At 41.6% G+C, this 17672-nt stretch overlaps 1 protein-coding gene across 2 annotated transcripts in view; it reads right to left on the reverse strand.

Moving 5' to 3' along the window:
• Positions 1-366: 366 nt before the first annotated feature.
• The window catches only part of PDXDC1 (pyridoxal dependent decarboxylase domain containing 1), a 58400-nt gene continuing 41094 nt past the window's right edge, over positions 367-17672 (reverse strand). For both annotated transcript variants that reach the window (XM_045819538.1, XM_045819537.1), the window contains 10 exons: positions 11461-11524; positions 9675-9763; positions 8195-8300; positions 6136-6307; positions 5369-5487; positions 4963-5084; positions 3917-4009; positions 3747-3843; positions 2689-2793; positions 367-2161 (listed from right to left, as the gene is read on the reverse strand). In XM_045819538.1, coding sequence (XP_045675494.1) covers positions 1920-2161; positions 2689-2793; positions 3747-3843; positions 3917-4009; positions 4963-5084; positions 5369-5487; positions 6136-6307; positions 8195-8300; positions 9675-9763; positions 11461-11524 — 1209 coding nt within the window. In that variant the 3' untranslated portion in view covers positions 367-1919. The remainder of the gene's footprint in view (positions 2162-2688; positions 2794-3746; positions 3844-3916; positions 4010-4962; positions 5085-5368; positions 5488-6135; positions 6308-8194; positions 8301-9674; positions 9764-11460; positions 11525-17672) is intronic.

The raw sequence follows: 17672 nt of genomic DNA on the forward strand, positions 1-17672 counted from the left end.
AAAGTTCAGTGAGAATTTATACATTTCACAGAGGGTATTTTGGGGCCCCAAAATATTTTAGAAGCATCAAATCCAAAACTGATATAAATACACTTCTAGATGAGTAAGATGAAAAGTTTGGAAAGACAAATAGGGTTTGATCTCACTGTTTTGAAGTAATAATTTCCCATGAGACTAAATTTAATCTTGAGTGTTACATGAAACCACTGATAAATCTTTTTTTAGGTATAAGGTCATTAAACACCCAAATTATGATTCTTATGCAAATTTTACTTGAAGAAATCTTTATTTTTCTGAAGTTATCCTAAAGGAAGTCACTATGCCTGATTAATAGTAAGATTTATGAATATGAACTGAACTCAGTGGTAACAATTTGAAGAACCTTTATTGAAACCAATGTTGAAATAGTATCTCAAGGGTGAAATTCTGTTTCAGCAAAACCAATTTAACAATTCCAAATATATATATAAAAACATCTAAAAATCTTGTTAAAGGTGATAATTTTCCCTTCCCCCATTTTATCTGCTATATTTCATTGCACCAAATAAACAGGGAAGACTTTGATCATCTGCACCCCCCGCCCCAAATAAAAAGAAAGGAAAATTGCATTTTGACAAGTACCAAATGTCAGAAATCGCATTAAATCAGAGTGTAATTATAGGTCTGCTGTGATATAACTAAGGTTTCCAATACTACAGTCCACAAATCCAGTGTGGATTCCCACGGTCTGGAGGTCTCTCCAGGCTGACTGCTGGGCTAGAGGCACAGGGCCGTCACCTAGGGTAAATACAGGGGTGCTGTGCTTCCGGAGGAGCGGACGTGGGCAGTCATTAAGAGCTAACCTTCAGTTATCTTACTTAGCAGGAGTCTGACTTGATGAGCCTGGCAAAGGTTACTTTTCAGGTTCTTGTTTACAAGTTGAGCCCAAAGGGGTGAGCTGCTAGTGGAACAGAAGCTGTGGAAGCTCCCATGTGAAACGAGTAACAGGTAGACTTATTTTAGAATTTAAATTTAACTGGGTGCTACATAGCAATATTTAATATTAGGCTCTTAAGAGAAGCATCTATTGGGTTTTCAGATGTTAAACAAAGACGAGCACAGTCTGTTCTTTTGTGCCAATTTAAAAGCTTTACCAGTATTTAAAAATATACATATATATGGTCAAGAAGTCTTTGCAGTTACTCCTAATAGATGAATCCTTTAATTTGTTTACAGATAGTATATAAAGGGAGAAATGGATCCGTGGCAGAGGAAGGCCAGACAGAAGCACTGCCCAGTATAACTTGTTTGACAGCCTGCCACAACTCGCGTGGACACAGTCCTTCCATCTCCAGGGAAAGCAGCAGTTGGGGGTGGCAGGAGAGGGCTTCTCCGACACTCTTATTTACAATCCCATTGAAACAAACCCATTTTCCTTCAAGCCAACACGATCCAGTTGTATACTGCAACCTGATCAGAGTAAACACCAACTAACACAGGTGGCAAAAGCTGTCAGTCCTCTGCAGCAGTACAACAGAACCCACAGAGTTCTAAAGAAAACTGTCTTACCAAAAAGTTACTCCTAATGTGCAACCTAGTAACTTATGCTTACAAAGGTAAGAGCAGGTGTTTCAAGTGGCAGGCACTTGACATTCCGAGTGTTCTTTGTGAATAAAAAGTGTTTATAGTAACTTGGGGATAAAATGTATTACTCCAGTTGGGTAGACAGAAATAACAGCTGATCTCTATACCCATAAAATTAGACCAGTCAATTACCCTCCTAGAAAGCCTGGTTTTCAGGTACATATTTGTGCAAAAATCCCAGCTAAGCACAAATAGTAATTTCTCTTGTATTAGCATGTGGCACAGTTCACATTTTCAGTATAACTTCATCTTTCTTGACAAAATATTCAATACAGTCTCAAACCAAACACTGAATTTTATCTTAAGCTTTCCGGTTCTTCTACCTGTGGGGGGTCATCTTCTGGGCCCTGGGCAATGTTCTGGACGGCTCCAGTCTGCTTGGCTTCCTGAGGGGTGGGAGTCCCTGGGTGTTGCTCAGGGCTGTTAGCCTCCAGGGCCTGTTGTTCCAGCCCACCAGACAGATGCTCCATTTTTTCTAAGTCTTCAGTGTGACTGACTGAGCTTGTCTCGCTTAGGGACCTTTTAAAAGGCTTCTGGCCTAGAAAAAGATGGGAGGAACAACACTGAAGTGCTGTAAAGGACACTTCTGCAACAGAGCTCCCTGTGCAACAAGAAATCGTTTTATTAATTCCAACCGTTCAGCAGAAATCCCCGGAATTACTGGCTCTGAAGCATTTAAATGACAAGGCAAAAAAAACAAAAAAAGCTGATAGGAGACTATCATGCTCCCAAGGCAGAGAACTTTTGAGGTCACCTTAATAGTGAAAAACTCAGGAGAGAGTAAATGCCAGGTTAAACTTGATGCCAGCTCTGGAGACCCTAATTCCCCCTTGGGAATGCTGCAGAGGTATTCCCTCAAGGCTAAAGCCCAAGGCTGCTGGAATGGTTATTTAAAGGGACAGCCGGTCTTAATTGAAGATAAATAGGACTTTGGGTTAAAGAACCAGGAAAACAAAGGAATGCAGGTAATACCAAAACCATTACATGATGCAAAAAGGTCTATTTTCCCAAGAGAAATACAACCCATTTTCTTTAGTGTTAATGAACTCAAACATGCAGATGTACCTGGAAGTCTCTGTTTAGTGCGAGTGCCTGAGGGGGTCTGAGGTGGTGTTACTCCTGTACCTTGTACTTTGGAGACGTAAGTGTGTTCTGTGGACTCCAGAGAGCCTGTCAGGGAAAGAGAGAGAGAGGGGTGGGTAGAAATCCTGGCACAGGCTGCCCTGGGAGATGCCCCCATTCAGTCTTATTCTCTGGTGAGCTTCCTCTGGCCATGCAGCCTTGCACAGACTGGTGGAGACTTAGGAACCCCTGAAACATGCCAGGAACTGGAGAAAGCCATCTCATAGCTGAGTTTATGAGTCCTGACCCTGCTGGTATGTTTCATTCTTGCCTCCCCAGGTATCCTGTGTACATGTGAAAACACTCAGCCAGCAGTGTAGCTAGTGTAAGCATGCCTGGAGAACCAGGCCCACGTGGGAGAGACCCTAGCTTCCCCCTCCAAGTGCTTCAGCAACTGTACTTTAGCAACAAGGAATGGATGCCTCTGCTAAAGGCTGAGGTGCAGTAGGCTCAAAGTCAGATTATCCCTGGTTGTCATATGACAGCGGAGCCGTCATTTCCTGGGGAAGGGACAGAAGAAGGGACTCCTGCTAGAACAGGAAAGGAGTCCTACAGTTGGATACTATCTTCCCCCAACCCCAGCAATTGGTAATTCTTGCTGGTAGCCTAGTTTGAAATTCAACAGCCGGTGCTATAGACCAGTCTTTCAATTGTCCCTTTCAGTGGCAGCCCTTTGCTGGGCAAAACACGAATGAGGGCTGCAATATTAACACTGAAGCAAAATGCCCAGTCTTGAGGGTCTGAACAGCTGAGTGAACATGTTCTCATTGGATTCCAGGAAGTCTGCTGTGGGCAATGTGTATCTTGTTTCCATGCCATTTCAGCAGTGGGGGCAGGAGAGGGAAGATGAGAAAGTCACAGGCGCAGACAGATTCCTGACTTGGTACCCAAGATAAAGCATGGGACATACAGAAGGCTTTTCAGAATGAGTGTGGGATCCCAGGGCATTTGGTCAAAACCCTCAACGTACATGAAATCTGGGAGGAGGCTGTGAGTCCTACCTGCTGTTAGGTTAAAAGTTCTTCCCTTCTGTAAAGGCTGGACTGGAGAAAACCAATTCAGCACGGACCCTACGACAGGGATCTGGCGTAACACCCCCTGCAAAACACAACATTGTTCAACATCACCCTGTCCAGTATGGCTCCCAGCCTGAGCTGCTCTGCAGACTCACCTCTTCCAGAAGGCGCTCCTCATTGGCCTTCTGCAGTTGAACCTGAGCTTCCTGAATTCCTTTTCGAACCACTTCTGTCATGTTTTCCAGAAGCTGTGTTAAGACCAAGAAAAGCATCACTTGTTTAAACTTATCGCTTGGGGCCTAGAAGTATTAACACAGCACTGAGGACATTTTTTGAAAGTCTGTCAGTAAATAGAATTTTATACTTTAAAACATTGTACAAAGTAAAGTAGAAAATCAAATAAAAGAGGATAAAATAAAATGCTCAAGGAACCCTAGGCAGACATACCTTGATGACCAGCCTCATTAGCCAGGGCACAGAGAGAAGTACCTGTCCCTACGGTCTGATCGGTAGAACACACAGACATGCAGCTCCACATTCGTGGATGTGGAGTCAGAAGTGATACAATCAGGCTTGGAAGAAGCTTCAAGAAGTCCACCCAAGAAGGAATCAAGCTGCTTCTCAGCCTCATTTCAAACTTCCTTTTCTTCCCCACCCCTCCCAAAACTGAAACACATAACATGTGTTTCTGTCTCAGATCAGTTTTGCTTTGGTCCCTTGTCTCTCCTTTTGAGTGATTTCTAGTGCCTCAAATCTCTGGTTTGGAGAAGCAACTTTAAGCCTCACAGCCTACTCCTCTATGCCCACTGGCCAATAGGAGCAGGTCTGTTAACGGTGGGAAGTCCCATTACCAGAAACATGTCTCATTTAGACTTGGGACCTGGCCAAAACCAGGAAGTCTTCCTTGACCTTGTCAGGCGGAGTGAGTACATCTTCCTGAATGCTAAGCTACCCCTAACTTCTACCCAATAGCATTTACCACCTCCCTTGGTTATACGCATCTCTTCCCCCAACTGGCTTATGAGGGAAGGGACCATGTCAAATCCACTTGGCATTCCTGATGCCTGGCAAAGACTTACACATTTTTTGGGAAAGAATCAATGAACAGACATTTCTGAGGGTAGCATATTCCTCTGTGACTCTAGTTAGGTGCCCAGGCAAAACCCAGAAAAGGAACAAGATGCTTATTACTCTTACAGACCCTTGAGTTTTCTTCAATTTCTCGGGCTGTGACTGCAATGGTCTCCACGAGTTCAGAAACATCTGTGTCGTCACTCGCCATGCCAATGTAAATACAGCTCTTCATACTTTTATACTCAGGGCCTGTGGGAACAAACAGCACACCAAGTTGGATAGCTGTCATGAGTGAGACACAAGACTGCTTTTCTGTATAACAGCACAACCACGGGCAAAGGAGCCTCCCTATGGAGTGAGGAAGGTGGTTCTAATGAGAAGACAGGAAGCCCAGTGAGGCTGCAAAAGGGAAAGGAGCTATCTCAGTTCCCAAGAAGAACGAAACCGTTTCCTCAAAGAGAGCCCATTTTCTCTCAAGCAACTTAGACGTGGCCTGGCAAAGTTCACAGTTGACTTATAAAAGTTGTAGTTACCAATTTTAAATGTAAGGTCAGATTCCAGTTCATTTAACTTTTTCAGGAGTCCAGCATGAATTTTTTCCCCTTCTGGATCTAATTTCAAACTGTTCTTATCATCATTAGCATGTTCGTACCTATAAACAACATCAAACAACAGTGTTTAAAGTATCAAATGTCTCTTCAGACACAGGATTGCATAGGGAGTATAAGCTATGAGAGGTTAGCAAGGATGTGGAATGAGACAAATGGGCAAAGGAGCCACTTGGTTTCAAGATCACGAACTTTCAAGAATATCTGAAGGAAAGGCCAAGCCTATAGGTCCATGAAATTTAGAGAGTGAGGGCCAGGTCTGGAAGTCTCATCATAAAAAAGGAGCTGTCCCTCATCCTGAAAGGAGGTGGAAAGCAGCCAGAGGAAGGACAGAACATTGACTACTGAGGACACAGGCATTTGCTCTGCTAGGGAACTGGGTTCTTATTCTTACACGCCACGCACAGGAACCACCTGTCAGGTGTACACCTGAATACATCTTGTCCTAGTAACTTGTGGGTTGGCACAGAAAGCACATACAGCAACTGCTACTGAGTATAGTGGTGGCCCCATCGCCTGCTACACTGCTTTTGTAAGCGCCCAGAACATGGAGTTGAATTTCCACTAGACATGTATACCGTGACTACATGCACTGATCTGAGATTGTTAAACTGGTTCATAAACAACCCACAATGGTGTTTATACAGCAAAGAGAAATTAAATTAACATCAGGAGCAAGCCAAAAACCATACCTGACAACCCCTATTCCAGGCCAGTTAGGATCATCAACGTATAAGAGGCCTGCTGTTCCCGCCACCGCCTGCTTGAACTCCTCTCGCAGCTGCAGTGTACAGGTTAGGACAGGCAGCTGGCTTTGTATGCAGGCTACAAGCTGATCCATATCCTCTCCCCGAGTTCCTAAAACTAAAAACATGCACAGCACATTAGAGAAATGGTTAAGGAATGGCTAAAAATGAGAGGGCAGGGCTCCCATTTCCTCTACCAGAAAGGCCTACAGCTCTAGGAACATCCAGTTAGCTGCAGATGAGGTGCTTAAAAAAAAAAAACCCACTAAAAAGGGAGCCAAATACATGGTGACAGAAGATGATTTGACTTTGGGTGGTGGACACACAATGCAATATACATATCATGTATCATAGAAATGTGCACCTGAAATCTGTATGACCGTATGGACCAATGTCACCCCAGTGGATTTAATTAAAAAAAAAAAAAAATATATATATATATATCTCCAGCTCCTCCAGGTGCAGTTTTTTTCTCATAAAGACAGAATTAGCCCCTCCAATTTAATACACAATGCAACTATAATGTGGAAATTGGATTCTTCCCACAGAAAGATTCTGCTTAAGTCATGTTATAAACATCCTATCACAGGTTAAGAACAAAGAGGCAACCGCACAGTTCTGCACGTTGACATCTGGAAAGAAAAGGACTTGGGCGTGTTTGTGGCGGGGAGGCAGGAAAGGCAGGGTGATGAAGAGGACAGAACTAAGTCACGCCTGAAGACTAGAGCATGGGAGGCTTCAGGGAGCCCAGAGTCGTGTCACCACCACCGCTCCCTCACCTCCCTCGACGGGAACGCTGCACGGGCTCTCACGAAGCCTCAGTTCTTGCTGCCTTGGCGTCCTCAACTCACTTGTCCAGTTTTACAGACCAAGCCTCTGGGGCTCGGGGTAGGGACCCCACAGAGCAAAGCAGAGACTCCTAGAGAACCCTGAGGCCACCAGCCACCTTCATGACAGCTTTTCTTTGCAGACAAATGCCTACACTTCCCTCCTTTGATGTCTCTGAGAAATTCTCTTTCCCGAAATGTTGGAAATATCTCATAAAAACCACCAAACATTGTCTGAAATGTTTAAATCATTTCAAAAACAAAAAGCACAAAAATTTTAATATACTTTTTTCAGCTTTTTAAAAAAAATCCTTACCTGAAGACATTTTTTTTTTCATTGCTTTTAGAGAGCAAGGAAGGGAGAGAGAGAAACATCGATGTGCGAGAAGATTGATTGGTTACCTCCCACATGTGCCTGGATCGGGGATCATATGTGCTGGGATCTGGCATCATCTGCACCCAAATTGGGGATCAAACCCACAACCCTTTGGTTATAGGATGATGCTCCAACCAACTGAGCCACACCAGCCAGGGCTTTAAGCTTATTTTTAAGTGCTTGCTATAACATGCTAAGCACTATTTCAGGCTTTTTACATATTGAGTACATGATCTCATTTTAATCTTTGTACCCTTACCATGTGGTAGCGGGGTACAGGTCTGGAGGTAAGAAACTTGCTCAAGGTCCCCACAGGTATGAAGTGGTCGAGGGGGCGACAAATACCCAGGACTTTATGTCATCCAAGTCCATGTACTTTCAGCTACACTGCTTTCTTAAACGACTAAAACAATGGTTCTCAACCCTTGCTGGCCTATTCAAATCACCAAGGGAACTTTTAAAAATAAGATGCCGAGGCTCCATTCCAGACCAAGTAAATCAGAATCTCTTTAGGGTGGGCCCAGCCTGAACTGAGAACCACTGAACAGAAAAGGGTCACAAGACATCAAAACATAGGCTTTTTATATATTGAGTATATGTTCAAGTGACTTCAGAAGTCTCTGTTTCTGTGAAATTACACTGGAAGATTAATCGACCTAAATTTAACCCAAAAGAAGAAGCCTCTTGAAAGAGAACAGAATGTCACAGGGGAAAGCTAATCAACCCCATGGCCTGGAATTCATAGACATGTCACTGTTGCTTCCTAGAACAAAAGTGGGGCCAATCTGTGGAGACCAGTTACCTGCTGCTGTCATTAAAGGGCTGAACCTCAAGCACACGCCTTCCACTTCCAGATCCATGATGGTGAGGCCACTTGCAGGCACCAGCTGTTTCAGCTGTTCTCCCAGCTGCAGAGAAAAGTGTAGAATGAACACACTTTTGCAAGGAGAGAATCAAGTGTCTTCAGACCGATCCTAGTCTATTCAGCCAAGACCCAAGAGGCTCCTGGGAGGCTAACTTCCTTTAATCTTTTGATTTTCTCTGAATACTATGGCAATTCCTTTTAAAAATAGTATATTTTATATCTTTTTTTTTTCAACATTTTATTTACTGTCCTGCACTGGACTGAGTGCCGGTCTGTGAACCAAAGGGTTGCCAGTTCAATTCCCAGTCAGGGCACATGCCTGGGATGCAGGCCAGGTCCCCAGTAGGGGGTGCATGAGAGCAGACCACACATTGATGTTTCTCGTCCTCTCTTTCTCTCTCTCTTCCCCTCTCTCTAGAAATAAGTAAATAAATTACAGGGCAAGAGGGAGAGAAACATCAATGAGGGAGAGAAACATTGAACAGTGCTGAACCTGCAACCCTGGCGTGTGCCCTGACCAGGAATCAAACTGGTGACCTTTTGCTTTGTGTAATAACACCCAACCAACTGAGCCATACTGGTCAGGGCTTTGCACCTATTCCTACTTAAAAAAAATCTAAGTTCACTATAGAAAAATCTAGGAAATAAAGATTAACCAAAAGAATAAAAGATTATCCACAATACACTGCTGAGGAACACCCACTGTTGCTATGTGGTATATACCCACCCTGTCTTTCTGTGTGAATGGTATGTGTGTGTGCTCTGTTGTCATCATAAAACAGGATATCCTATATCCTGCCTACTGATGTGCATGTTTTTCAAATAACTTATGACCATTTGCTGTCTTTCATAACACCCAGCTACATGGCTTAACCTGGCTCTTCTGAACGTCATCGTGTGGATGGACTGTAACTTATTCACCAAACACCCTAGGTTGGGCATGTCCAATATTTTGCCATAATTAATACTGCTTTGCTAAGCATCCGTACATCGTTTACGACATTCTTTAGACTAAAACTCCTGGAGGTACAATTTCAGTGTCAAAAGGCAGCCAAAGCACAATGCCTTTGATTCATATTGCCCGGCTGCCAGGGGTGTCGAGCAGCCTCTGGCTTACGTGCTTCTGCTATCACTATAGACCCTCACCAGAACCCCAAAGTGGCTGCACTGCAGCCCACATGGTGCATGCTGTTTGACAGAAAAGAAATGGTCACGTGAGGAAACTGAGGAAACTCTGCTGGGAAGATGTGCCAGAAGTCACACAGTATGTGAGGCAGTGATCTGATCAGGAAATCCCAGAATGGAGCCCAGCGCCTTCACAGAGGGCTCCCTCCTATGGGTCCAATTTCCTAGACATGACCATGTGTTATCCCAACCACCTGGGACACAGGAGAAAGCACAGGACTGCCATTCTCACCCAGCGATTCAATGCATCACAGGAGTGCCGCTCCCGGCTAACTGTTGAAGGTGCCATGTTGGGCGCTGGGATAGCGTTAAGCACTGGATCTGACAGCGAAACAGAAAAAGGGAATTTACCTCCCAGAAACACAGGGACCTAAAACACATGCCCCTCCAACTCCATTTTATTTAGCTCCTAACATTAACTGTCCCCCAAAAGTCTCAAATATTACAGAAATCAAATGTATACCTTACATGAATGAATATACAAAATGTGGTATAAACATAAAATAGACTATTATTTAGCCTAAAAATTCTGTCACATGCTCAAAATGGATGAACCTTGAGGACATTATTCTAAGTGAAATAAGCCAGTCACAAAAGAACAAGTACTGCGTGCTTCTGCTCTTATGAAATACCTAGAAAAGTCAAATTAATAGAAACAGAAAGTAGAATGTGGCTGCCAGGGCCTGGGAAGAGGAAGAAATGGGGAGCAGTTGTTTGATGGGTGCGGAGTGTCAGTTTTGCAGGATGAAAGAGTTCGCGAGAGCTGCTGTACAGCAATGTGAGTATATTTAAGGCCACCAAACTCTACATATAATGGTTAAGGTGGCAAATTTTATGTTTTTTTACAACATAATTTAAAAATGAATGTGTCTTACTAAACTAAATGTTACTTTTTCATGAAAAATATAATCCTTGAATTTATTCACACAAATAGAATTCTTAATTTCATTTAAAATGTTTTTTTTCAAGGAATTTCTAAAGGAAATCAAACTGTAACATTATAGGTTATTGACTAAGCACTGTGCCAAGTAAGTCACAGCAGAATTACCTTGTGCTCATCAAACAGTCTGGGTGCCTACTTGTGCCAGGAGCTGTGTCAGGCCTGAGGGATATGAGGCTGGTAAGGTTTTTGTCACCTTGGAGTTTACACTTTATTGTGCTTGAGGAAACAGACCATATAAAAAGCAATGAAATCACTGACACTGTTGTGAGTGCCATGAAAGAAGGGGGGCTCTGACAGACTGGGAGTCACCTTAGACAGGACAGATGGGAAAGGCCTCTCTGCGGAAGTGGACATCATGGAGACCTGAATGGTGAGAAGAAGCCAGCCAGAAGAAGAGCAAGGGGAAATGCATCAGAGGCAGAGGAAACAGCAATTGCAAAGGTCTTACTCCAGTGAGCAAGAGGAAAGTGGCCTAAGAGGAAGCCAGAGAGGAAGGCAAAGGCTAGAGCTGCAGGCCTTACAAGGCCTGGTATAGAGCCAGGACCTTATTCAACTACAATAGTGAGGCCCCGGAAAATGACACAATGTGACTTCCACTTATAGTGCTCATTCTGACTGTCATGTAGAGAACAGTCAGTCCGGAATACAATGTGTAGGATGTACGGAAATTGACAGATCAGTTCAGAGGGGACTGTGGCCACCCAGGTGAAAAATATAACAGTGTGCTGGGCTAGGCTGGTGGTACTTAGGACAGTCTTAAAAAGTAGAGATTCCCGGATCCAACCTACTAAATCAAATTATCTACTAAGGGGCAGTACCAGTGCAGGCACCAGAATTTGGAAACCACTAGTTTAACATAGGAAATTTTCAGGAAAGTGATAAGGCCTTTAGGTCTGGGGTTGAGTTCTTATTATGAAAATTATTAAATTTTTCTGAAATGATGACTTAAGATTTTAGCAATCAAAATATTTTGGACTATGTATTTCACTTGAAATAGTTTAAAATTCAAAGCCCTTACACACGCACACACACACACGCACACACGAACACACACCCTCTTTTTAGAATCTCCTACCTGAGCCTGGTAGTTCCTGCAGAAATCTGAACACTACTACTGGAGAACTGAGCTCATCTTCCACCTGAAAAATGGAATCTGACATTACCCAGTCACATAAATTTCAAACACTGACCAAATGAGCTAGAGTGTGAAAAATAAGCTAAAGATGTTTTATTTTTTTAATAAACACATAAAAAGTTCAAAGGTTAATTTCAGTTGTTAGAGAAATAAAAATCAAGGGTTTGGTAAAATTCTTAGAAAAAAATTATAAACTAGTTCTGAAAACACATTGCTGAATGACAATATGTGACACCGGTACACTGAAAGTAAAGTGGGAGGACATTTTAATAATAGTAGATAAACGTAAGACTAATGCTATAGATAAAAAAAAGGCAAGGAAAAAATGGAACTAGGATCAGTGCTGAGAGAGCCAAAGCTTTCAAGAATCCACAAATGATGCTAACCCAATCAAGACTGACTGGGACTTCTTACAGTCACAGAGAAAGGGAGAACAAGCACTTGCACCTTGTAAAACTCCCAACCAGGCTTCAAGTCCTGCCAGCAACACAGATAACCACAGTGTAGAACTGAGTCTCTGTATTCTCTAAATCACTTAAGTGGTGCTTACATTCAGGACAGGCACCAGACAACCAACTTCATTGATGAAGTTCATAACAGATGAAAACGCCCACTGCATTAAGATAAGCCAGTGCCAAGTTCATGTTCTCCATTCAACAAATGCACAGCTGGCCATCAGCGCTACCATGAAGTCAGGATACAGGAGGAGTAACAATGCCCTTGACTGACTGTAGATTTTGGGGGATGAGGGAGGGAGAAACATGGGGAGAAAAGATCTCTAAGCATTCAACAATTCTAGTACTACTATTCTAGTTAGAAAACCTATTTCCAAGGCTCTGTGATGTGATGGCCCCCTTGTAGAGCCACAATAGGAAATGCTAACTCGGAAAGATGACAGGAAGTTGTTGGCTCAAGATCTTTTTACTGACTTTTCAAAAGACCCTATGGATGTGATTCAGGTCAAACCCTATGGATATTCATATCTGCTTATTATTTACTGAGCCAATTCCTGTGTCTTCCCATTTATTATTCCTTTAACTTTCATGAAAATCAACCCATTAATACTTTAAAGTTAGAGGAGCTTAACATTTAAATAGAATGGGTAGGAAATAAGAACAAGAATGACAAAATCCTACACCCATTCCCCCACCATCAGGATAAGGCAGAATGATTTGAATGCCAAGACTTCTATATAATCATGTGTATCTTACTTCTTTGAGCTCAATGGTCTCATGTCAATGTGCATAAGAAATACTACACAGTGTCACGCAGTCAGCCCTTCATATCGATGGGCTCCATATCCAAGGATTCAATTAACTGGGCATCACAAATATTTGGGGGGAAAAAACCTGAAATGTTGGCCCTGACATGTACTACATGGTTAGACCTATGATGGTTGCATCTATACCGAACATGTAGACTTCTTTGTCATTATTTTTTAAATAATACAGTATAAGATAATTACATAGCATTTACACTGAATTAGGCATCATAAATAATGCAGAAATGATTGAAAGTATATAGGAGAGTGTGCATAGGTTATATGCAAATATATGTAAGGCAGCAGATTTTGGCATCTGCAGAGGGTCCTGAAACCAGTACCCAATGGGTGCCGAGGGATGATTATATACACAGAATTCTGGTTCCAGCAACATGGTAGACTAAGCTAATAATGAAGATATCAATTCTAAATACTTGAAATGCTGGATTCAATATAACTGACAATCAAATAAGGTTTAAACCCTTGTTAGGCTAACAAAAAAAGTGAATCCAGAAAGAAAACAGAAAGACTACTGTAAGCTGAGCTGCAGGGTGGGGAGACGGGAAAAGGTATGGGCCTGAAACTGGCTTTAATGTCTAGGGTCATGGGTCTTCAGGCCCATGTGAGAAAGAGTGGTGACTGTGAATAATAAAGTCAGGACCCTTGAAGAACAGTCCTTATGAAAAGATGGAGAGAAAAACTCTGCCCACTGATCAGCAAGAAAGCTTAACCCTGCCTGGGGTTCTATAAAGGGAGAAAAAAAATCCTTGCATGAGAAATCAAAACAGGTGTGCATTGTGCCTGGGCCCAATATCCTATGTGGTATAGGATTCCTAAAGCTGTGAAACCAAGATAAATAAATGGACCTTGGCAAGCCACACAAGAAAAAAAAACAACAAACAACCTAGCTCATAATAAAAAAAAAAAACCAGACACAGGGAGTAAGAGTCAGGAGACACAACTGAGAGGGCAATTTGTGCCCCCAAGAACTGAAATAGTAAAACAACAATCTGAAATAGACTATAACAACTGTTTAAATAGAGAAACAAAAGTCCAGAAAACATTTTTTAAAAGATAATTTAAACAGACAGACTGATTTGAAAAGAACGAAAGGGAACATCCTGAAATGAAAAAGAAGTTACCTAAAGCAAAAATGTGGGCAATAGGTTAAACAGATGAGCTGCAACTCAAGAGCAAATTATTGGAGAGGACCACGCACCTGCAGCCAGGTTCCTGTTAAAGGATCCCATTCAGGACACCCAGTGACCTTTAGATGACCATTTAATCTTTTCACACTGTGATAATTTATCAGTCTTTGTTTGTTTGTTTTTCATGACTTTGACAAAATTTTGATTAAATGAATGCATTAATTAAATAATTAGTTAAGAGGACTCTTAAGATGGAGGAGCATGAGTCTCAGCTTCTGTGCAGGGGAGGAGAACTTGTGGATTGGCGGAGGAACAGAGCAAATGGCCTAGCTTACCGAAACATTTTTTAAACCGGACATCAAAAATTATAGCGGACATTGAAAAACCAGATGAGTAGGGGGAAGTTGTGAACACCAAGATACACGGAGACTGCACCACTGAATCTCACAGGTATTCTACCACAGAAGTTCACACCATAATCACAGGAAACAAGAACAGATCAATTTAAGAAACAAAGGCTAACAAGAAGAATCCCACAAACAACGAGAAAACAAAGAAACAATCCCCAAATGAAAGGAAAGGAGGAAGCCTCAGGAAAAATGCTAAATGAAATAGAGGCAACTCAACTATCAGATATTGAGTTCAAAGCAATGATTGTCAGGAAGCTCAATGAGCTCACAATGAGCTACCAGAAACTACAGGGAAGCTACAATGATCTCACTGAAAAGTACATCAACATGAAAAAGGAACTAGAAACTCTCAACAAGGGCCAAGAGGAAATGAAGAATACAATTTCTGAACTGAAGAACACAGTAGAAGGAATGAAAAGCAGGATCAATGAAGCAGAAGATGGGATCAGCGAGCTAGAGGAAAAAGTAGAAGAAAACACCCAGAAAGAGCAAGAAAAGGAAAAGAAGCTTAGAAAGAATGAAGAGGGATTAAGAGAAATGCAAGACAATATGAAACGTAATAATATCCATATAATAGGGATACCAGAAGGAGGAGAAGAAGAGCAAGGGATAGAAAACCTATTTGAAAAAGTAATGATGGAGAACTTCCCTAATTTGATGAGAGGAAAAAGTCACACAAATCCAGGAAACACAGAGAGTCCCAATCAAGAGGAACCCAAAGAGGCCCACCTCAAGACACATCATAATTAAAATGGCAAAATTTCAAGACAAAGAGAGAATCTTAAAGGCAGCAAGGGAAAAAACAGGAAGTAACATACAAGGGAGCCCCAATAAGGCTAACAGCTGACTTCTCAAAAGAAACACTCCGAGCCAGAAGAGAATGGCAAGACATATTCCAAGTAATGAGAACCAGAGGTCTGTAACCAAGGCTACTTTACCCAGCAAGGCTCTCAATCAAGACATAAGGCCAAATAAGAAGCTTCCCAGACAAAAGAAGTCTGAAAGAATACACCTCCACCAAACCAGCTCTGCAAGAGATGCTAAAGGGGCTGCTTTAAGGAAAGGAAGGAAAAGAGAGAGAGAGAGAGAGAGAGAGGAACACAGGTACATAAAGGACAATGAATAAGTACCTATCAATAATAACCTTAAATGTAAATGGATTAAATGCTCCAATCAAAAGAAATAGAATAGCTGAATGGATAAGAAAAAATGACCCACACATATGCTGCCTACAAGAGACCCACCTCAGGTTAAAAGACCTGCACAGGCTGAAAGTGAAGGACTGGAAACAAATCTTCCAAGCAAATGGACAGGAAAAAAAAGCCAGGGTAGCAATACTCATATCAGACAAAACAGACTTCCAAAAAAGGTCCATAAAGAGAGACTCAGAAAGTCACTTCATAATACTCAAGGGAAGAATCCACCAAGAAGACATACATATTGTAAATATATATGCACCCAACATAGGAGCACCCAAATACATAAAGAAAATCTTAGAGGACTTCAAGAAAGATATGGACAGCAACACAATTATAGTGGGGGATTTTAATACCTCACTATCAAAAATGGGCAGATCTTCCAAACAAAATATCAACAAAGATATTGTGGCATTGAACAATACCCTAGATGAAATGGACTTTACTGATATATACAGAGCCCTCCATCCCAAAGAAGCTAAAAACACATTCTTTTCAAATGTACACGGAACCTTTTTAAAGGCTGACCACATGATAGGACACAAAACAAGACTCAACAATTTCAAGAAAATTGAAATCATACCAAGCATTTTCTCGGATCACAAGGGACTGAAGCTAGAAACCAACCCCAAGGAAAAAAACCCAAAACACTCAAAATCATAGAGATTAAATAGCATGCTATTAAACAATGAATGGGTCAAGAATGATATTAGGGAAGAAATCAAAAGGTTTCTGGAAACAAATGAAAATGAACTCACAACAACCCAAAACTTATGGGACACAGCCAAGGCAGTCCTGAGAGGAAAGTTCATAGCAATACAGGCTCACCTAAAAAAGTTAGAAACATTTCAAACAAACAACCTAACCCTACGTCTACAAGAACTTGAGGAACAACAAAGACAGCCCAGAGCAAGCAGAAGGAAGGAAATAACCAAGATAAGAGCAGAATTAAATGACATAGAGACTAAAAGCACAATTCTAAGGATCAATGAATCCAAGAGCTAGTTCTTTGAAAAGATAAACAAAATCGACAAGCCTTTAAGCAGACTCATCAAGAAAAAAAGAGAGAAGACCCAAATAAACACAAACAGAAATGAAAGAGGAGAGATTACAACAGATACCACAGAAATACAAAGGATTGTAAGAAATTACTACAAAGAACTGTATGCCAAGAAATTTGAAAACCTAGGTGAAATGGGCAAATTTCATGAAAAATATAATCTTCCAAAACTCAATGAAAAAGAAGCAGAAAGCCTGAACAAACCAGTAACAGCAAAAGAAATTGAAGCAGTAATAAAAAAACTCCCAACACACAAAAGGCCTGGACGAGATGGTTTCACAGAATTCTACAAAGCATTTAAGGAAGAGCTAACCCCTATTCTTCACAGACCATTCCAAAAAATCCAAAAAGATGGGAGACTCTCAAACTCTTTTTATGAGGCCAACATCATCCTAATTCTTAAACCAGATAAAAACACAACAAAGAAAGAAAACTTCAGGCCAATATCACTGATGAACATTGACGCTAAAATCCTTAACAAAATACTGGCAAACCACATCCAACAATACATTAAAAAGATCATATGAGCCCTGGCTGGCGTAGCTCAGTGGACTAAGCGTGGGCTGCAAACCAAAGTGTCGCAGGTTCAATTCCCAGTCAGGGCACATGCCTGGGTTGCAGGCCACGGCCCCCAGCAACCGCACATTGATGTTTCCCTCTCTCTCTTTCTCCCTCCCTTCTCTCTCTAAAAAATAAATAAAATAAAAGATCATACACCATGACCAAGTGGGATTCATTCCAGGGATGCAAGGATGGTTCAATATTCACAAATCAGTAAATGTAATACATCACATAAACAAAAGCAATGACAAAAACCACATGATCAATAGATGCAGAAAAACATTTGATAAGGTACAGCACCCATTTATGATAAAAACACTCAGCAAAGTGGGAATAGAGGGAACATTCCTCAACATAATAAAGGCCATATATGACAGACCTACAGCCAACATACATACTCAATGGGCAAAAATTAAAATCTTTTCCACTAAGATCAGGAACAAGACAAGGCTGTCCACTTTCACCACTTCTATTCAATATAGTACTGGAAGTTTTAGCCACAGCAATCAGACAAGA

Source organism: Phyllostomus hastatus, unplaced genomic scaffold (assembly GCF_019186645.2).
Source record: "Phyllostomus hastatus isolate PE091 unplaced genomic scaffold, TTU_PhHast_1.1 phas_scaffold_385, whole genome shotgun sequence".
NCBI lineage: Eukaryota > Metazoa > Chordata > Mammalia > Chiroptera > Phyllostomidae > Phyllostomus > Phyllostomus hastatus.